The sequence below is a fragment of the Pantherophis guttatus genome, chromosome 14, assembly GCF_059756535.1.
Source record: "Pantherophis guttatus breed Tessera chromosome 14, ASM5975653v1, whole genome shotgun sequence".
In the NCBI taxonomy this organism is placed as follows: Eukaryota; Metazoa; Chordata; class Lepidosauria; order Squamata; family Colubridae; genus Pantherophis; species Pantherophis guttatus.
Genome location: NC_142076.1, coordinates 3,663,920 through 3,684,769, shown reverse-complemented (window position 1 = coordinate 3,684,769; position 20,850 = coordinate 3,663,920). Strand labels below are relative to the sequence as shown.

Sequence of the window (20,850 nt, the reverse complement as noted above, 5' to 3'; positions counted from 1 at the left end):
GGATTAACAAAGCCAGGTCTGTTTCTCAGGAATGACATCATGCAAAGGAATCCCAGGGCTAAGGTGGAGAACCAGCCCCCAAACGTAACAAAAACTTAATCCAAACATTTAGCAAACTTCTTCCTTCACTGACTTACCTTCAGTTAGGTAGAGGAAAACAGGGAGCCTTTCTCTAAAGTAAATATTTTGCAAAGATTTTGGGATCCAGTGAGAAGCTTTAGCTGCCGAGATACTGTTCCTTCTTCGTGCCGGAATCAGGCTGGCGAAATTGCAGGAAGAGCGGTCCCACCACAAGCAGTTGTCTTATCTGCTGAGTCCAAGGCTGGGAACAGACGTCCCAGAAAAATAAGTTTTGGGAGGCTAAACTTCTGTTCCCATCACCTTGTGTTGTGTTGTGTCGTGTGGGAGTTTTCTGAGAGCAGACAAACAAGTTTCTCTCTGGCTGGAGGAGGTACTTGGAGGGCGAGGCTGGAAGCCAACTCATCACCTTGCACGTTAGCACAATTTTCTTTTATCTCTCTCTGTGGCCTGCCTGGAACTGGAAGGAGGGCCAGCTCCGTTACTCTGGAAGATTCTGGAATCTTTGCACCCTAGGGCTGATCTGGAAATGTTCAGGAAGGGGGCCAAGGAACATCAGAGCTTCAGGCACATTGCTGGCTGCTATGGCAGAGGACAGAAAAATAGGCCCCTTTGACTTGGGTCTCACTGAGGAAAATTACTGGCACAACCTTGCAGAAGGGAGCTTTCCTGGGGCCAGAGCCTGGGACCGGCAAGGGGTGCCCCAGCTGTTGGGGGGAAAGGACGGACTTTGGAGCTGATCTAGCCAGATCCTTCAAGAGGTTTTGGTTGAATAATGCAAACTCTCCTCCTCTGTAAGATCATCTGGTATCCCCAAAAGTTTATGCCATGTAACTTCAAGAATAATAGAAAGCATTTGTCCATTTGAAGCTACTTTGGAGAATGAAGTTCCTTTCTATCAAATACTATTTCACTCATTTTTCATCTCCATCCAACAGGGATGGTTGTTTTTTTTAAAAAATATATATCTTGCCTGCGGCCATTTTAACAGTTATTTTGTGTTTGGCAATGACGAAGAGGAAGGGAATGGGGCAAAGTGGAGCCACTCCTGCCTGGGATTCTGCTAGCAGGAAAAACAGATTTAACTCAGCCTTACAATTTGTGAAGATGCAGCCCTGCTTGTCAGCACCAGAGGCAGTCAGTTGCAGGGAGTGGGGGGGGGGCTTTCTGCAGCTGGATGGGAATGTTAGTGTTGCACTCCAAGCCCCAGAGCCCAGATGAAATGCCTAGGCGAGTCGAAGGGTGGATGGCAACAGCTGTCTGCCTGGCATCACACCTGCCCCCTTGGAGAGCATCTGGGCATCCTCCTTATCCTTTGGCAAAGAGGAAGTTGAGGAGCTGCTGCCCAGAATGAGTTGCAGGAGGCCAACTCTGTGCTAGAGGCAACCATGCATGGAAAGGAATCCCCTGGACCAGTGGTGAAATCTTAACCGGTTTACTACCGGTTTGCTGGCTGAGCATGCGCAGTGCGCACCACGCACCATATGCAAGGTGCACGTGCGCAGTGCATGCCAAAACGAGGCATGTGGTAAGTAGAACAGCGCACGAGGGGGGGTGATCAGCTGTAGCGCACAGCATTGCTTTGAAAAGTAAAAAAAATGCCTCTGACGATCGCGCTGCTCAGCTGGGATTTGTTTTACCTTTTAAAAGCATTTTTTCTGCAACCTCTTGAGGTTGTTAAAAAAATGCTTTTAAAAGCGTCTGACGATCCCAGTTGAGTTGCCTGATCGTCAGAGGCTTTTTTTTTCTTTTAAAAGCATTTTTTCTACAACCTCTTCAGCGGAAGAGGGATTTCAGCGGCAGGGATTTTTGCTACCGGTTCTCTGAACCACCCACCGCCATCGCTACCAGATCAGGCGATCTGGTCCGAACCGGGAGCATTTCACCCCTGCCCTGGACAAAGAGAGCCAGCAATTCATGGGGCTGGCCAGCCAGGGCTGCAGCTCTTGCCACTCTGTTTCTATTTTCCTACCAACAGTACCCCCAGACCTGGCAATGATGCCCTCACAGGCCTTTTGAGATGCACCCCAAGGTTTCAAGTGCTCCCAAAGATCCAAGCCAGGAGCAGAGACTTACCATGCTCCCCGGGACTCGCTCCTGCCTCGTGTTCGGGGCGACCAGCCTTCTGCCAGTTCACCGGGTGGCTTCCAGATGCCAGCGGAGAGGATTCAATGAGGCTCTTTCACAAATTCACAGGCGTGAAAGGGGGGAATTTATATGCAGGGCACTTGGATTCATTGATGCCCTGCCTTTGATGCTGCTCATGAGTTGGGCTGAGCTGCTTCCTTATCAGCCTTCGGGGGTCAAACTCCAAAGTATCTTATGCCCCCCCTCCAAATAATCATGACAGGAGAGAGAGAGAGGGAGGGAGGGAAGCAGGAAGAGAGAGAGAATGGACAAGTGTTGTAGAAACTCCAAAGACAAGGGAGACCTTTCTCCCAACAAGCGTCTGCATGACCTCAAGGAGGAACTCGTACAGTTCTAGAAGATCGCTTGTCCAGATCTCTCGCTTAAAGCAGCAGACAGTAACTTGATTTCTGTTTGCAAGGCACTCAGCCTCAAACGTCACTGTGTCATGCAAAGAAAAAAGGAGGGGAAAGGAAATTGTTTCAGATCTCCATTCTGTCATTGGTAGCAAACTAGCAAGGATACAAAGGCAGCTTTTTCTTGGGTTGTTTAAACATGGCTTATACAATGATACAGGAGGAGAGGCTTGCAACTGTAGCTGTGTATTATGTAAGCTGCTCCTGCACTGAATGGCAGCAGATTCCATCTTTTTCTAGACATCCATCTAGTGCAAAGCAATGGTGGAATTCAAGTAATTTAACAACCGGTTGTCTGCCCTAATAATTTCTTCCAACAACCAGTTTGCCAAACTGCTCAGAAAGTTAACAACCGGTTCTCCCAAAGTGGTGCAAACTGGCTGAATCCCACCACTGGTGCAAAGTCACATTCACATGACTCAGTCCTTGATTGCACACTCAAATGGCTTGCACAACTGACCAACCGTATTGGTGTTGCTGAAAGAAAAATCCATCTGGTTCAGTTCCAAGCTGGGAGAAAAACACTGCAAACAAACACGGAGGCTGATTGGAAAGGAAGTTTATTGAAGAACACAGAACCACACAGAGAGAGAGACAGCATGCAGTTCTGGGTCAGCTGAACCAAATGGTTGAATTTTTATAGTTTCTGTAACGTCGAGGTTTTGGATTTGTGCAAATATGGGCTTTGTGTTTCTAAAAGGGTGTTGGGCGATTCCCATTGTGGCTGATGGCTTTCGTCCTGTTTTGGACCTTGCTATCAGTCTGCTTTTGTTAGCTGTCAAACTTTGCAGCAAGGAGTTTCAAAATATCCTGTCTTGAATGGACTTCTGCCGGCAGTGTTTGCTTTGCTTATGAATGGAGCCATCTAGATAGTTGGTTTCCTCTTTCAAGAAGCTCTTTATCTCCTTAAGTGCCGGCATCTGCTGTGGGCTATTAAGAAAGACCGGAGGCTGTTTTCTGCCTCTAAGAACATGTCTCTCCATTTCTTTTTTGAGAAAATGTAATATTCTGCCTCTTAATAGTCCCCAAAATATTTCATTCTTCTAGGAGGAGTGTGTGTGTTTCCCACAGTGTCTAAAGAATGGTGTCTTGGCGTGGCTTCTTGAAGATGATACTACTCTAGACCCACTTTTAAGCATGGTGGGGGCGTTAGCAAGAATTTACCTCTTCCTTTAGGAATTTCCAGCATGAAACTTGGTCTCAAGGGCGAGCCCCATTCTGGGCACCCACAGAACATGGTCAGAAAAGCCAAGCTAGCAAAATCAAAACCTGGTCTGATTTTAGTAGCAGACATAGAAATCGTGGTGTTTTGGCCACACCGTTGCGTCTGCCCTCATGAATTTTGACCATACTCTGTTACAAGGTTGGTGGATCAGGCCCAATGAAGAGACTTGAGTCATTATATAAAATATCTTTCTTTTATTTGCAGGTTCATCATATCATCATTTGGTTACATCAAGATCTGGGGAACATGGAGGAGTGTGCCCACCTTTTATACCTGTGGGCGGGGAATCAGGTAAGGAGGAGTCTATGGGAGGAGCTGACCAGGTGGGTGTCTGGGTTAACCCTTTCACTACTGAGCTATAGCTGATCCCTGGTATAGTCAGAGCATTTACACCTGACAAATCCCCCTCTAAATGCCTGACCCGTGTCTGTGGACCTGACTGGCTGGTTGGCACCCTTGGGTGGATGTTGAGTTTGGAAACTAAGTGTGAGTGTTGTTTGCCCTGTAGTGGTTTCGTGAGTATGTCTGCGGTCTGTTCTTCTGTGTCGCAGTGAATGGCCTTTATGAAACCGATTCTGGAGAGTTGTCTGACGTGCTTATATTTTATGTCTATGTGTCTTGATCTTTGCCCTACAGCGTCGGACATGGATATCTCTATGGCGGCTTTGTTATCTTCATAGATATTTATTGGGTAAGCTGGTTCTCTCCACACGCTGGCGAGTAGGTCGTCGAACCAGATGAGGTTGTTGGCAGCTTTGGAGAGGCATATGTATTCAGCCTCAGTAGTCGAGGTAGCCACCAAAATTTGCTTGCCTGTGTACCAATGCACCGGACTGTTATTTAGGTAGAATATGTACCCAGATGTGCTTTTCCGGCCTTTGGTATCTCCGGCCCAGTCGGCATCGGCGTAGCAGGAGAGGATGGGTTCGTCGGATTTTTCGGGTTCTAGGGTTAGACATGCGTTGGCACTTTGTTTGAGGTATCTTAGTACTCTTTTCACTGCGTCCCAGTGGTATGTGGTGGGTTTGCTTACGTGCCTGGACAATAAATTAACTGAAAGAGCAATGTCCGGTCTTGTCCAGTTAGCGATATATAGGAGGGAGCCTATGACTGACCTGTACAATGTGTTGTCTTCAAACCCGGGTGATTCATCATGCATGTTTTTCAGAAAGTCCATCTGCATGGGTGAATCACATCCCTTGGCGTCTGCCATGTTGCACTTGTGGAGCAGTTCCTCTATTTTCTCTCTCTGCGACAGCTGGAAACCTTTTGGCGTTTGGTTGACTTGTACCCCCAGGTACCGATTAATCTTCCCAAGGTATTTTAGGGTGAAGTGTTTGCCCAGCCTGCTGGCAAAGTTGTTGCGGCTTCCTTCGTGTTTACTGATATATAGAATGTCATCCACGTAAACTAGGATGTATTCTGGTGAGTCCCCTTCTTTCTTGGTAAAGAAACAGTTGTCAGCTATGGTCGCTGTGAATCCCATAGACTTCAGGGCCTCTACCAGGCATTCGTACCAGCGTTTGCCCGATTGCTTTAGCCCGTACAGGCTCTTGTGGAGTAACCAGGTGTCCCCCCTGCTGGTTTCTTTGCTGTGGGGCGCTTTGATGTATATTTCTTTGTCTAGGTTGGCGTGCAAGTAGGCAGTCTGCACGTCAAACTGGTGCACCTCCAGCCCTAGCAGGGATGCAATGACCAGGGCGCTTTTGACGCTTTCTGTTCTTACGGTGGGGGAATATGTGTCAGTGTAGTCCTCAGGAAACCTTTGAGCAAACCCCTGGGCGACTAATCTTGCTTTGTATAGGCTTTGGCCACCCTCTAGGTTCTTGATCTTGAAGATCCATCGAGTGCCTATTGCGTTCTTGCCCTCTGGGACCTTGGATGGGGTGTAGACTTTTAGCTTCCTCAGGCTATCCAGTTCTTTGGCCATGGCTAACTCCCATTTTGTCCTTTCTTCCTGGGGCAGCCTTAACACTTCCTCGTAGGAGTTTGGTGTGATATGATTCGTATGCACGTGCATCACGTAATCATTTAACCTCCTGGGTAGCTGATTTCTGGTTGACCTGACCGGCCTGTCTACTGTCTGTTCTGTATCGTGTAGATGTCTGGCCTCTCTTTGTGTCAGTGAGTCTATACTTATCTTGGGATGGTTTTCTTTCCATCCCTCAACCCTAACGCCTTGGAGATTGGGCTTGGGCCTGCCCTCTTCCTGTCTATTCACTGTCTCGTCTTTGCTTTGAGCTTGCTCAGCAGGACTATCCTCTCGCTCGGTGGGTACCTCGTTTAAGTGTATTCTGGACCAGTTGGCTTGTTCGTGGAATGCCGCTGTCCTAGAGACCACAAATCTATTATTGTTGTCCACAAACCTGAAGCCCTTGGTTCCTGGTTCGTATCCCATAAACCTCAGCCTTCTGGATACCTTATCCCCTTTCTTGCGTAGCTGCTTGGGTATGTGTACATCAGCAGTTACACCGAACACATGCAAGTGTGCTATTTGTGGCTTCTTATTATACATGATCTCATATGGTGTTTTGTCTATCACACTGGACCATGTTCTATTCAGTGTGTAATTGGAGTAGACCAGGGCTTCAGACCAGAAGTGTTGGCCAATGCCCGCGTCCTCTAAGGCGCACCTGACCATCGTTTGCAGCGTGGAATTCCGTCGTTCTGCGACCCCGTTTTGAAAGGCGGAAAATGGGGACGACGTAAAGTGAATCACGCCTTTGGATCTGAGCCAATGGGAGAAGTCCTTGGATAGGAACTCAGACCCCCTGTCGGTCATGATTTGTTTGACCTGTTTGTTGTTTTGGGTTTCTACTCTTTTGTAAAACTCCTTGAATTTTTGGAAGGCCTCATCCTTTTTTCTTAAGGTGTAGACGAAGCCATATCGACTATAGTCGTCCACTATAGTGAGAAAGTACCTTTTCTTATAGTTTATGGATGGCCTTAGGGGCCCTACCAGGTCCATGTGTACTAAGTCGAATATTTGTTTGGTGGCACGTAACGACTTCTTGGGTCTGGGTTTCACCTTTAGTTTTGAACACTTGCACACCGAGCACTCGAGGTAGTTTTTACAGTTTTTTATTTTGACGCCCTCGGTACAATTGGTCATTTTCTGTACAACGGGAAAACTGGCGTGTCCTAGCTTCCGGTGCAGCAGATGGGCGCAGTCATCATGCATTGGCCTGCCTATTGAGGGTTTCCTTTGGGTGTGTTTGTTGTGTTGTATTTCTAGTGTCGTGTTATCATCGCTATCTGTCTTTCTCTCGTCTACCTGTTCACCCTCTGTCCTGTTTTGGTCAGTGCCCTCTGTATTCTCTGAGTTGGTGTTTACACTGTGGGTGTTGTTCTCATGGAAAGTTATGTAAGGTAACCCTTGGTTAATTGTTACTCTTCCTACGTCTTCCCCATCCTTACTAACTTTGACATTGCCCTTGGTGAAGGTCACCTCAATCCCAGATTCCTTGCTAAGTTTTATTGCGGCTAGGATGTTGTGGGGTATCTCCGGGACTAACAGTACCCCCTCTATTTTCCCTAAGCCTGGTAACATGACTGTTCCTTTGCCCGTTACTCTGACCTGGTTTTGATCTGCGACTTTGATTGAAAATTCCTCCCTCTTGAAATGTGAGAGTAGTTTCTGGTTGTAGGTGGTATGGTTGGAGGCTCCCGAGTCCAGGAGCCATGAGCTGGTGCCTTTGTCTTGGTGTGTGGTGTGTGTGTGTTCCCCTATCCCATATAGAGATCCTGTCCTGCTGTCGCGTGAGCTGTCTCTGTTCCCCCTCTTATCCCTGGGAATGGGTGAGTCTCTACGCCTATATCTTTCTTCGGATGTGTGTCTTTCCGTCTGCTTGTGCCTATGCTCTGGCCTGCCTCTCTCCCTATAGCTCTTGGGGCAGTCCCTCTTGATGTGTCCCCTTGACCCGCAGATGTAGCACTCTGGTGTGTTGTGTTGTTTCTCTTGGAAGACTACCCTCTTCTCACTCTTATGTTCTCTGGGAGGGCCGGGGCGGCTCCTCCTCAGATTGTCTTCGGCTATGAGCTTGTTGGATAGCTTCTCTACTGATAACATTCCTAGGCTGATGGTGTCTAAATGTGTTAAGAAGCTATTCCATGAATAATCTAAAGAGTTGATTATTACGCTTTTCATTATCTGGTCGGAAATAACTTCTCCCCTAAGGTGCAGCTCTGCCCTGGTACCGCTCAAGGACACTAGGTGTTCACTCATGGGGGTCCCTGGCTTGAGCCTGGCGGAAAAGAAATCCTTGGAAATTTGGGTGGTGGTGGACACACTCTCACTGTAAAACAACCCAAACATTTTTCCTATAATTTCTGACACGGTTAGGTTATGGCCTATACAGTGGTAAATTGTGGGGGATATACTGGCAATTAAGAGGTAGAACGCCTTATGGTGCATGCAATCCAGTTCTAAAGTCCATGGTCTCTCTGGGGGGTCATTAATAAAATGAGACATATTTTCTTTCAGGAAAATAACCTGGAGCTGCTGTGACCACTCTAGGATATTACCCCCATCCATCCTCAACTTGGGAAAGTCAACGGGTAAGTTTCCAGTACCACTAGTAAAATTACTTACTGCTGGCTGCTGTCCATGGTTTCTTATGTGCCTGTAGGAACAGTAAGGCATGGGCACGCTTGGCGGCAATTTAAAAGTCCCGCTTTGTAATTTTTTTCTTTTTTCTTCCTCTAGGCGGAAGAGCGCATGCGCGAAGTCCATTTCAGCTCCGCCGTCGTCGAGGAAGGACCTGTTTGCCGTAGCTCCGCTGTAGAGGCCTCTGCCGGTCGGGTAGGCCTCGGCTTCGGCCTTGGGGGTCCAGGTGTACTCCGGAAGTCGTCGTCCAGCGGCTGCATCTCCGGAGCGAAGATCCTGGCGGCGTTGGGGCTCCGGCGACGGCTGTAAGTAGCTGCCCCAATCCACGCGGTCCGGGGTGTGCGGCCTGGGCGATCGGAGGCGCGGTGTCCCTGGGGTGCGTAGGTGGGCTGGCGAGCAGTCACGGGCGTCGGTGGCTCTCGGGTGGGCGCTTCGTCGCCCCTCTCCCCGTCTTCCCTTTTGTTTTGGCCCCTCCGGCCTCTCCTTAGTGATTTTGAGGCCTGGGCCGAAGGCGGCGGCAAGGGTCTTCATGGCCCTATCCACTTGCCGCTCGCTGGGGGTGTACCAGGGGTCGGAGTCGGATTCGGTCCCCTCCCCCTGGTCACTTTCATCGTGGGTCATGGTCCGGCATTTTTCGCGCGCCGGCCATTTTGAATTCTGTCCATCGATTGGTTGGCGGTCGGCCATCTTGTCCGACCACGTGGACAAAGATGGCCACCGTTTCAAAATTTGAGCGGGGCTTTGGGGCTCGGTGGCCGTTGGAAGTGCCCCTTTGGGCGATCCACTCACCGAGTCCAGCTCTTCGAGTTCGGAGTCCGAGTCTTCTTCGCCCCTTGCCACCTCGCGGTCGATTATGAAGCTCCGCAGGTCGGTGAGGAGGTTCTTGTCGCCGGCTCGCTCCTTCAACAGCTGCAGGACATCGAGTCGCAGCTTCTCTTCTTCTTGGTCGTGGTGGGCCCTTTTCCCTTTTTCGATCTCCCCCTTTTCTTCCATCGCGGTGGCTTTGGGGGTGGTTGAGGTTCCTGCTTTCCCTGGTGAGTCCGATGGGTTGCCTTCCCGTTGCTTCGGGGGTGTCGCCATCCTGCAGGTGGGTATGGGTTCTTGTCTTGTGTCTCGGGATCTCTGGGCCTTACCAACCATCCTCTGCTACCAATTTGTTACAAGGTTGGTGGATCAGGCCCAATGAAGAGACTTGAGTCATTATATAAAATATCTTTCTTTTATTTGCAGGTTCATCATATCATCATTTGGTTACATCAAGATCTGGGGAACATGGAGGAGTGTGCCCACCTTTTATACCTGTGGGCGGGGAATCAGGTAAGGAGGAGTCTATGGGAGGAGCTGACCAGGTGGGTGTCTGGGTTAACCCTTTCACTACTGAGCTATAGCTGATCCCTGGTATAGTCAGAGCATTTACACCTGACATACTCAGCCCAATGTGAGGAGAAAAACGTAGCGAAAATACTTTATGCACAAAAATGGAAGGATGTGTTGATTCCCACAATGGAGGAACGGCTGCAAAAGTGGATGGCATTAGCAGAGATGGCTAAATTGACTGCTTTGAAGAAGCAGAATAAAATTAAAGAAAAGAATACAATTAATTTTGTTTCTATTTGGAAACCATTTCTGGACTTTCTGCTTAAGATGAAACTTTGATTTGGGGTTTTGCTGAATAGATAGGTTTGTTGTTATAGAAATAGTACGTATGGGTGAAATCAGGCTTAATAGCAGTGAGTGTGAGAGGGATCTTGGAATCTTAGTGGACAACCTACATATGAGCTAACAGTGTGCGGCGGCAGCCAAAAAAGCCAACACAATCTTAAATTGCATTAACAGAGGGATACAATCAAGATCAAGGGAGAAACTAATACCACTCTATAAAGCCTTAGTAAGACCACACCTAGAATACTGCATCCAGTTTTGGTCACCACACTATAAAAAAGATGTTGAGACTCTAGAAAGGGTGCAGAGAAGAGCAACCAGGATGATTAGGGGACTGGAGGGTAAAACATACGATGAACGGTTGCAGGAACTGGGCATGGCTAATCTAAAGAGAAGGACCAGGGGAGACATGATAGCAGTCTTCCAATACTTGAGGAGCTGCCACAGAGAGGAGGAAGGGGGTCAAGCTATTTTCCAAGGCACCCGAAGGCCAGACAAGGAATAACGGATGGAAGCTGATCAAGGAGAGATTCAACCTGGAAATAAGGAGAAATTTTCTGACAGTGAGAGCAATCAACCCATGGAACAGAAGTTGCCTTCAGATGTTGTGGGAGCTTCATCACTGGAGGCTTTCAAGAAGAGACTGGACTGCCATCTGTCAGAAATGGTGTAGGGTCTCCTGCTTCGGCGGGGGTTGGACTAGATGACCTACAAGGTCCTTTCCAACCCTGTGAATCTGTTCATCCATTAATATGATCATATAAAAGTAAAAATTGTGGTTTGCCTTTCTCCTTTACCCTACACTTTCTCCTCTTCTCCTTTTTCTCCCCTATTTTCCCATTATCTTCATTTCTCTTTGAATTTCTGTCTTTTATATTTCAGTAAATGAATAAAATATTTGAACCAGAAAATGCCATTCCTGCCAAAGTCTCCTTTTCTGCACGCAGCAATGCCGACAGCTTCTTGGTGGCCACAAATGGCCCTTGAACATGCTGGTGAAGGAAATGGCCCCACGGCAGCATTCCTTGGCAACGTGCATAGCTTCATGTTGTTCTGTTTGTCTTGCTTATTTTAAGTATCAACTGGTAAATGATGGAAAAAGACCAAGAGAGAATCCTCCCATCTTTTCAGTCATAAGATTTCAGCAAATATCTGAATATAATCATTCAGATATGCATTTGCAGTCCCAGAGATAAACATGGGCTTTGCCAGATGTTGAAAGTTTCAACAGCTGCCTTTTGCACACTGCCAACTGGCTCATTTGCTAGACCAATTCTCGAATACAGCTCATCTGTCTGGGACCCGCACTGCATATCGGACATAAATACAACAGAGAGAGTCTAGAGATATTTTACGAGAAGAGTCCTCCATTCCTCTAGCTGCAATAAAATACCTTATGCCACCAGACTCCAAATTTTGGGCTTAGACAACTTAGAACTACACCGACTTCAGTCTGACCTAAGCATAGTACATAAAATTATCTGCCACAATGTCCTTCCTGTCAATGACTACTTCAGCTTCAACCGCAACAATACACGAGCAAATAATAGATACAAACTCAAGGTAAACCGCTCCAAACTCAATTGCAGAAAATACGACTTCAGTAACAGAGTGGTCAGTGCCTGGAATGCATTACCTGATTCTGTAGTTTCTTCCCCAAACCCCCAAAACCTTAAACTGTCTACTGTTGACCTCACCCCATTCCTAAGAGGTCTGTAAGGGACCTGCATAAGTGCACCAGCATTCCTTCCATCCCTGTCCTAATGTTCCTTTTTACTCTTACTCTTTTCATGTATTCAAATTACGTTTATACTTTTACCTGTTATCTTATATATGCTTGACAAATAAACTTATGATTATGATTATGACTGTAGGGCAACACAATGTATGTCACAAGGATGGGAGAAAAACACAACGGTGTCTAGGAGCAAAGAGCCCATAAACCATCATCTCATTCATACAGATGGCTGGTCAGATCAGGTGTAAAAAGACTCAGTTGCCAAACAGATGCCATTTTGCTACAGAGAGAAAAGTTCTTTATTACATGATAGCATAATAAAAGATTTGTACAGAGACACGGGACTCACATCTATACACAATTCTCAGGGGGAACAATCTTCAACCTTGGAAAAACGTCACGAGAAAATAATGCCTGGAAATGAAGAGCTCTTCGCCCCTCCACACGGCCTTGCAAAGTTACAAGGAGAGCAGAACCGGGATCATCATCGCCATCATCTTTATCGTAAAATAACCTTGAAATACTTCATTGCAGCTCTTTGAAAAGAGGAACTGAGCTCCCTACGGATCCCCTCCTCAAAGAACAAGGAGGGCCAATGTGAGAGGGGCATCAAAATAAACAGCAGAAGAGAAGCCCTTATGTGTACCTGTTCAATATGTAAGGAAGGTGCTTACCTGGAGAACCCTCCGCAAGAAATGGCTGGGTTGGGATTTTTATTTCAACAAGAAATGTGATGGGTCAGAGCCCACTAAGGCCCCCATTATTGATGGTCTTGGTTTCGCTCATGCCAGGCTGAGGTGGCTGCTACTGATCACAAAGGCAGGCAAGGAAGGCTGGGCATGGGGCTTCTGCCATGGTGGACAGGCCGGGAAATGCTGGACTGATATCTGAGAAGGCCTTGTTCATTTCCAGCTCCAAGCATCTCCAATAAGGGACTAAGGGAAAGGATTGGCTGGACACCCACTGGGGGCGGGGGAACCAAATGGATTGGGGCATCTCACAGGTCTGATGGTTTCCTGGAGCAATGAGCTTGCTCTCTGCTAAATGTCTATGGAGATTCTCAGTCCTCCAGGTCATGGTTGTCCCAAAGGTGCATTTTCAAGAGGCAACTGGACTTTCTGGTTTTTCCTCTGAAGACATTTTGCTTCTCATCCAAAAAGCTTCTTGGATGAGAAGTGAAACATCTTCAAAGAAAACCCAGAAAGTCCAGTTGCCTCTTGAAAATGCACCTTTGGGGCATTGCTCTCTGCTAGGGGAGCTTGCCATCATGCAGATCTGAATGGGCCCTGCTAGGACCGGGGAGATGCCAGGTCAAATCCACTCTTTATCCATGAAAACTCATGGGCTTCTTGGAAACTGTCATTCTTCTACTCCACATCCTTCTCAGGGTCTGTCATGGCCCCACTGGAGGAGGAGGAGGAGGAGGAGGAGAAGGAGGAGAAGGAGGAGGAGGAGGGGAAGAAGAGGAGAAGTGGAGGAGGAGGAGGAGGAGGAGAGAAGAAGAAGAGGAGGAGAAGGAAGAGAAGGAGAAGAGGAGGAGGAAGAGGAGAAGGAGAAGGAGGAGAAAGAGTGGAAGAGGAAGAGGAGGAGGAGGAGGAGGAGGAGGAGGAGGAGGAGGAGGAGGAGGAGGAGGAGGAGAGGAAGGGGAAGAAGAGAAGAAGAGAAGGAGGAGGGGAGGAGGAGGAGGAGAGGAAGGGGAAGAAGAGAAGAAGAGAAGGAGGAGGAGAAGTGGAGGAGGAGGAGGAGGAGAGAAGAAGAAGAGGAGGAGAAGGAAGAGAAGGAGAAGAGGAGGAGGAAGAGGAGAAGGAGAAGGAGGAGAAAGAGTGGAAGAGGAAGAGGAGGAGGAGGAGGAGGAGGAGGAGAGGAAGGGGAAGAAGAGAAGAAGAGAAGGAGGAGGGGAGGAGGAGGAGGAGAGGAAGGGGAAGAAGAGAAGAAGAGAAGGAGGAGGAGGAGGAGGAGGAGGAGGAGGAGAGGAAGGGGAAGAAGAGAAGAAGAGAAGGAGGAGGGGAGGAGGAGGAGGAGGAGAGGAAGGGGAAGAAGAGAAGAAGAGAAGGAGGAGGGGAGGAGGAGGAGGAGAAGGAGAAGAGGAGAAGAGGAGGAGGAAGAGAAGGAGGAGGAGTTGGGACTGTCAGACAGGGATGGCACGTCTCCCTTGGCATACTTGGAGAGGCCAGGACCTGAGGATGATGCTGTCCCAGGCCCCTCAGGCATTGGGGGAGGTGGTCGACCAGACAGAGAGCTGCCTGCCTTCACAGACACAGGGGAGGATCGGCTGCAGACAGGCAGTGGTGCTGAGAGGCAGCGGATCCCCTCTGATGAGCAGCAGCTGCCTCCCCCATTTGATCCAAGGGCACGGAGTGGGGAGTATAGGGAAGCCCAGAGAAGAGCTGCCAGGCTACTCGGGTGAAGGTGGCCCCATCCCTCCTCACAAGGAACACCTGGAGTGGAGTGACTTCAGGAGAAGCCATGGGGAGTTAGTCTTTGCCAGGAACCATTGTTTTGGATTAAGGTCTCCATCCCCCCACCCCCCACCCACCCCGGCTTTGTCTCATGCTCTTGCCTTGTGGACTTCCCTTTGGCCTTTGCACCTGGACTCTGGACCTTGCCCCCTCTCTTTGGACTTCTTTTGTTGTTTACTGGCTTTTGGGGACTGAGGGGGGCTGCCTTTAGGGGAGTGTGGGGTGGAGCCAGTGGTGAAATCCAATTGGCTTGGTGGGTGTGGTGTGGCTTGGTGGGCATGGCTTGGTGGGTATGGCAGGGGAAGGATACTGCAAAATCCCCATTCCCTCCCCACTCCAGGGGAAGGATACTGCAAAATCCCCATTCCCTCCTCACTCATGGGGGAAGGATATTGCAAAAATCTCCATTCCCACCCCACTTTGGGGCCAGCCAGAGGTGGCATTTGCCGGTTCTCTGAACTACTCAATATTTCCGCTACCGGTTCTCCAGAACCTGTCAGAACCTGCTGGATTTCACCCCTGGGTGGAGCCTTACCAGGCTGTTGTAGGGCCGTCTGACGTGGCCTTTAATCAGACCAATAAAGGTCTCTAGAGATGCCAGCTTCTGCCTAGGCACCCTGGGCCGTAACAGGGTCACTGCTTGCGCTTAAAAGGAATCGTATTCCTCACACGAGCTGCCTCGAACTCCTCAAGGAATTCTGAGTTGGCAACCCAACAAATCAAGTAACCTTCTGCTCCCAGACATTTGGCCAAGAGACAGCAGAGCAGAACCTGGTGTGTGGAACAGGCACCAGATGCTGGGTAGGGTGAGGGCACTTCCCCATTCAGCTCTAGAGAGAGGGCTTCAGCCCCCATCCTGCCTGTGTGGGTCACTTCCTTTAGAGATCTATTTTCCCGAGAGAATTGACTGGAACGAAAGACTGGCTGGCTACGTTTGCAACCACTGGCAAGACCAGGAGGCAGGAGAAGGGAGCAAATTGGTTCCTTTTGGAGCAAAGGGGCACCAGGCAAGCCCTGTACAGGTTGACTGTTCCCAAATGCCACCTGCAGGCAAGGTGGCAGCTCCCTGACATAAAGGAGTTCCCAGAAAGGCCATGAAAAGTAAGAGGGAAGCCAGGGCAGCTTTGTCCATGCCTCCTTCCTTACACCTTGGATTCTAGCACTCAAGTTTAGCAACCACGGAATATCTCTGTGGGGGGGAAAATATGTCTCTGGTGGGGAGAAGTGTGTGGAATTCTGCAGCTAGCCCCCTTCTCTTTTTTTGAAGGCAGTTTCCATAGAAATGGACACAGACACGTCCTCTGCCGGCCTCCAGCAACGCTGCTTCCACGCTGAGAAGAAACTTGCTTTGCACTGACCGCCAGGCTGGACTCAAAGCAGCCAAACTGTGGGCAAGAAAGCACCGTGCTGCAGTCTTTCTTCAACCCTCCGGTCACCAGGCAAGAGGGGGGATCATCTTCGGGCTGCACAAGGGCTCATTGGCCTGCACATCGTTGAAGGCCCGCTGTAGAGAGAAGAGAGTCATAGAATCGTAGAGCTGGAAGGGACCTTGGAGGTCTTCTAGCCCAACCCCTGCCCAAGATAGGCAGCCATTAAACACAAGGGCATTCTAGGCCAGGGATCTCCAACCTTCGCAACTTTAAGACTTGTGAATCCTGGGAGTTGAAGTCCACAAGTGTTAAAGTTGCCAAGGTTGGAGATCCCTGTTCTAGGCCATTAAGGAGATTTAAAATCCCAACACTGCATTTTCACATCTGTAAGGACTGAAAGGCCCAGAAGGAGACAACTCAACACAGCCCAGTTCACTGCATAGTAGGTGTGTATGGAGATGACAAAGGCAAGTTTGATGAGTAGTTTGAGCCACAGAGAGCCCTCCGCTTCTGGGTTCTCCAGCCTGAAGTTTGCGGAGGTGGCCATGCCAGGTTCTTGCTGCCTTCTGCCACCTGCCACAATTTGCACAAAAAATAGTGTGGAAGCTGCAGTGGCAAACACAACAGTCTGGAGGACATGAGGAGGAGGAGCGGAATGGCTTCATACCAGGTCAAGTCTCCTTGCTTGCTTGACTGGGTCAACCGGCCCATTTGTTCTTTTGCATACAACATGCTCCCTTCCCCATTGCAACGTCCACATACAAGGACACTGCAAACATTAGGGGACTTGGTGGTTTTAAGTTCAAAGAAGTTTGATGTGTTGCTGGCTTAGAGATTTGATGCACTTAGCCTGTCCACAGTCTGGGCTTTTAGGCATCTTCTCTTGGGGGGAGGGGCATTTCCCCCCAATCCTCTGGTACAGGGGTCTCCAAACGTGGCCACTTTAAGATTTGCAGGCTTAAAGTCTGGCTGGCTGAGGAATTCTGGGAGTTGCAGTCTTCAACTTGCCGAGTTTGGAGACCCCTGCTCTAGTGTAATCTGCTATATCCAACTATCATCAAGTCAACGATGGCTCAAGCTGGTGATGAATGAGTCAGGGGAGGCCTATCTGCACCAGGGAAGGTAAAGGTAAAGGTTCCTCTTGCACATGTGTGCTAGTCGTTCCCGACTCTAGGGGGCGGTGCTCATCTCTGTTTCAAAGCTGAAGAGCCAGCGCTGTCCGAAGACGTCTCCGTGGTCATGTGGCTGGCATGACTAAACACTAGAGGCGCACAGAACACTGTTCTGTTCTGTCCCACCAAAGGTGGTCCCTATTTTTCTACTTGCATTTTTTACCTGCTTTCGAACTGCTAGGTTGGCAGAAGCTGGGACAAGGAACGGGAGCTCACCTCGTTACGCGGCACTAGGGATTCAAACCTCTGAACTGCCGACCTTTTGATTGACAAGTTCAAAGTCTTAGCCACTGAGCCACCGCATCCCACCCTCAATTCCAGAAGACCTACTCTTATCATTCAATCCCCCGCCACCCCCGATGGTCTTCGGAGTTCTTATTCCCTGCAAAAGGGGAGTGTGGCTTCTCCCTGTTTCTTTCCTGAGGAGCAAAAGAATTTTGCAAACAAACTCGAACCAGGGAGTGGCAGAAAGAAGAATGTGTCTAACCTGCAGGGGCAGCTAAATTATCTAGGATCCAAGCCAAGGTGGGGGGTCAAATTACAAACACTGAAGGCAAATCTTCTTGAAGTTAGGAAGGACTTCGGGAACTGGGGGGGCTCCTTTTGGAAGCTGCTGAGGTACCAATGATCTCTTTCTTAGGCTATGCATGCTCAACTCCATCAATCCCACCCCTGGTCTAGGATTGCTAGATCCGGTGGCATCAGTGTGGGGTGTTCCTTTCTCCAGACCTTTCTCTCAAAGATCGGCCACGTGATCCACAGAACATTCTTTGCAAGAGAACGTGTGTGTGTGTGTGTGTGTGTGTGTGTGTGAGAGAGAGAGAGAGAGAGAGAGAAATGGCAGGACAAGCAGGTGCAAAGAAGTGGTGAACTTTGCATATTGTTACCACCGATTTGCCCAGCACCAGAAATGTGAGCACGCATGCGCCATCAGCACATGCGTGTGGCATCACAAAACACGACAATTCACTCAAACGTGCCATCCACACATGTGTGCAGCATCAAAAACACAGCGATATAGGATGGGATTGCGCCTGGGCCCACCCACCCGCCGGTCGCTACTACCGGTTCAGCTGAACCGATTGGAACCGGCTAAATACCACCTCTGGTGCAAAGTCCTCCCCAAAAGCTTAGGCTCTTCTCCCTCAACCTTCCCCCAGTTTTCCCTGATGGATCCTTTTTTGGGGGGCTATGAAACAAGCCCGAATGTGTAACTGCTTAGCACAAGAGATGGAAAAGCACAAAACATTTGCTGCCAGTTTCTCTTCCCTCGGGCTGCCATCTATGTGTCAATTACCGACCAAGGAGTTTCAAGTGGACACGGTGTTTTAAGAAGGCCACGAGTTCAAACTGGCTGAGTCAAATCTGTTTGGGTTTTCTCAAAGGAAAAGAACAGAGCTGTGTTCTAGGTGAGCAGCCTCCAACCATTTGGGCACCAGGGACCGGTTCCGTGGAGAGAGTTTTTTTCGTGGGTCACAGAAGGCGTGGTTTCGCATGTTGCCTGCATCCCTCGGATGGGGCTTTACTTGTTTGTGGGGCCCTGTTTCTGGCATGCTGTGGCCCAGTGCCAGTCCATGGACCGGGGGTTGGAGGCCCCTGTTCTAGGCCACAGGGGGATTGGTCTACCCTGTATCCCAGGGGTGTCAAACTCAAGGCCTGCAGGCCGCATCTGGCTCATGGGGTGCTAGGATCTGGCCCCCTGGAAACAGCCAGCAAAAGTGGAGCTCCTCCCTGGCTCCGTTTTCACTGGCAGAGGGCTAGCAAGGCAAACTAAAAAGAAAACAAAAGGAGAAATGTTTCCCCTTTTGCATTTGAGCATGCAAGAAGGGAAAGGAAAGGAGAAAGGGAAAGACGAAAGACAAAGAAAAAGATGGGAAGATGGGAAGAGAGTAAGGAAGAAAAAATAAGGAAAGAGGGGAAGGAAGAAGAAAAAAGAATGAAGAGGGAAGAAAAAGAAGAGAAGGAAGGAGGAAGGAAGGAAGGAAGGATAAAGGAGAAGGAAGAGGGAAGGAAAAAGAAGAGAAGGAAGGAAGGAAGGAGAAAGGAGAATGAAGTGGGAAGGAAAAAAAAGAGAAGAAAGGAAGGAAGGAAGGAGAATGAAGAGGGAAGGAAAAAGAAGAGAAGGAAGGAAGGAAAGAGAAAGGAGAAAGGAGAAAGAAGAGGGAAGGAAAAAGAAGAAAAGGAAGGAAGGAAGGAAGGAAGAATGAAGAGGGAAGGAAAAAGAAGAGAAGGAAGGAAGGAAAGAGAAAGGAGAAAGGAGAAAGAAGAGGGAAGGAAAAAGAAGAAAAGGAAGGAAGGAAGGAAGGAAGGAGAATGAAGAGGGAAGGAAAAAGAAGAGAAGGAAGGAAGGAAAGAGAAAGGAGAAAGGAGAAAGAAGAGGGAAGGAAAAAGAAGAAAAGGAAGGAAGGAAGGAAGGAGAATGAAGAGGGAAGGAAAAAGAAGAGAAGGAAGGAAGGAAAGAGAAAGGAGAAAGGAGAAAGAAGAGGGAAGGAAAAAGAAGAAAAGGAAGGAAGGCGATTGTAATGAGAGGGAGGGAGGGTCTGAGGGCCACACCCACCCAGCCCCGTCGACCCTGGCCATGCCCCCTCCCCCAAGGTCAAACACAACCCTGATGTGACCCTCAATGAAATGGAGTTTGACACCCCTGCCCTCTCCTTATCCTCCAGGAGCAATGCAAACAGTAGAACAAAATCCAGCTGGTTGACCAACCCCCTCCCCCCGCCCCCAGGGAAAGAGCCTGATAGTACAGTGGACTAAAGCACTGTTATTAACATCTGCTGCTTGCAATTACTGCAAGTTCAAATCCCACCAGGCTCAAGGTTGACTCAGCCTTCCATCCTTTCAAAGGTAGGTAAATTGAGGACCCAGTTTGCGGGGGCAATAAGCTGACTTTGTATAAATATACAAAAGTATGAAGGCTATTGCTTAACGCATTGTAAGCCGCCCTGAGTCTCCGGAGAAGGGCGGCATATAAATTAAAGAAAAAAAAAAACAAACAAACCATGGTTGTAACCAAAGTACAATAAAAGCCCGATACTCACCTCAAATTTGCTCATGAACTCAGCAAATATGCCAAAAAAGTCCTCAGAGGTTGTGACTTTGGAGTCTTCCCCAAAGAAGGACAAAACTTTCCTGAATTCTTCCATGGCTTTATGCTGGAGATCATCGAGGGACTGGATGGTGGGATCTGCACTCTCCAGGAAGGCCTGCAGCGGATGGCTAAGGATGGACAAACAACGCCTGCTTGCATTTTCCATCAAGAAGAAAAACGGGCTCTAAACGCCTGGCAGCTCACACCTTCTGACATTCTCAATTATCCAGGTTAAAAAAAAGAGAGAGAGCCAGTTTGGTACGGTGGTTGTAAGCAGGGATGGGCTGCTGGGGATTCACAGGGGTTTGGGAGAACCTCTAGCTAAGATTCTGTGCAGTTCAGAGAACCCCCAAATCCCACTCCTGGCTGACCCTGCCCACCCCTCCCCTCCCACGAGTCCCCACACGGCGCGTTTTGGATGCAGGTAAGTGCAGGGCGTGTGCGGAGGCTCAGGGAGGGCGAAAAACAAGCCTACCAGAAGTTCAGGAAGGCCTCCAGAGGGCCTCCGGAGCCTGGGGAGGCTGTTTTCGCCCTCCTGGAGGCTCAAGAAAAGCCTCCGGAGCCCTGCTGTGGTGCGGGAGGCCGACTAGGCCAGTGATGGCTAACCTTTTTGCTGTCACGTGCCAAAAGCAGGGGGAATACGGGGGGGGGATCATGCGCACGTGTGCCCACACCCATAATTCAATGCGCCCTGCCCCCCTCCCGTGCATGCACACATGACCCACCTGCTCTCCCCCCCCCTTTGGCATGTGATGGCATGGTGGGCCCGGTAGGCCTGTTTTTCACCATCCCCAGGCAACAGAGGCTTTCTAGGAGCCTGGGGAGGGCGAAAGGGTCCTTCCCCACCCCCCAGAGGCCCTCTGGAGGCTGGAAATGGCCCATTTCCTGACTTCCGGTGGGCCTGAA

The 20,850-nt window shown here is 49.2% G+C and overlaps 3 protein-coding genes across 6 annotated transcripts in view; 1 reads left to right on the top strand and 2 right to left on the bottom strand.

Annotated features, from left to right (window-relative positions):
* The window catches only part of SLC5A11 (solute carrier family 5 member 11), a 42,661-nt gene extending 40,397 nt beyond the window's left edge, over positions 1-2,264 (bottom strand). Inside the window, exons 1-2 of one of the 2 annotated variants that reach the window (XM_034420566.3) lie at positions 2,155-2,264; positions 138-322 (exon numbers count right to left, since the gene is read on the bottom strand). The gene's annotated coding sequence lies outside the window, so the exon portion shown is untranslated. Of the gene's footprint in view, positions 1-137; positions 421-2,154 lie in introns of those variants that run through there. The other variant, XM_060693014.2, reaches the window with a different exon arrangement.
* A 1,752-nt stretch (positions 2,265-4,016) lies between these two features.
* LOC117667384 (hexosaminidase D-like) overlaps positions 4,017-20,850 on the top strand; it is a 256,224-nt gene continuing 239,390 nt past the window's right edge. The window contains exons 1-4 of the mRNA XM_087878430.1: positions 4,017-4,137; positions 8,330-8,403; positions 8,552-8,757; positions 9,683-9,769. Coding sequence (XP_087734556.1) covers positions 8,564-8,757; positions 9,683-9,769 — 281 coding nt within the window. The 5' untranslated portion in view covers positions 4,017-4,137; positions 8,330-8,403; positions 8,552-8,563. The remainder of the gene's footprint in view (positions 4,138-8,329; positions 8,404-8,551; positions 8,758-9,682; positions 9,770-20,850) is intronic.
* GRID2IP (Grid2 interacting protein) overlaps positions 15,611-20,850 on the bottom strand; it is an 86,694-nt gene continuing 81,454 nt past the window's right edge. For all 3 annotated transcript variants that reach the window (XM_034420568.3, XM_034420569.3, XM_034420570.3), the window contains 2 exons: positions 19,895-20,059; positions 15,611-15,815 (listed from right to left, as the gene is read on the bottom strand). In XM_034420568.3, the coding sequence (XP_034276459.2) occupies positions 15,744-15,815; positions 19,895-20,059 (237 nt within the window). In that variant the 3' untranslated portion in view covers positions 15,611-15,743. The remainder of the gene's footprint in view (positions 15,816-19,894; positions 20,060-20,850) is intronic.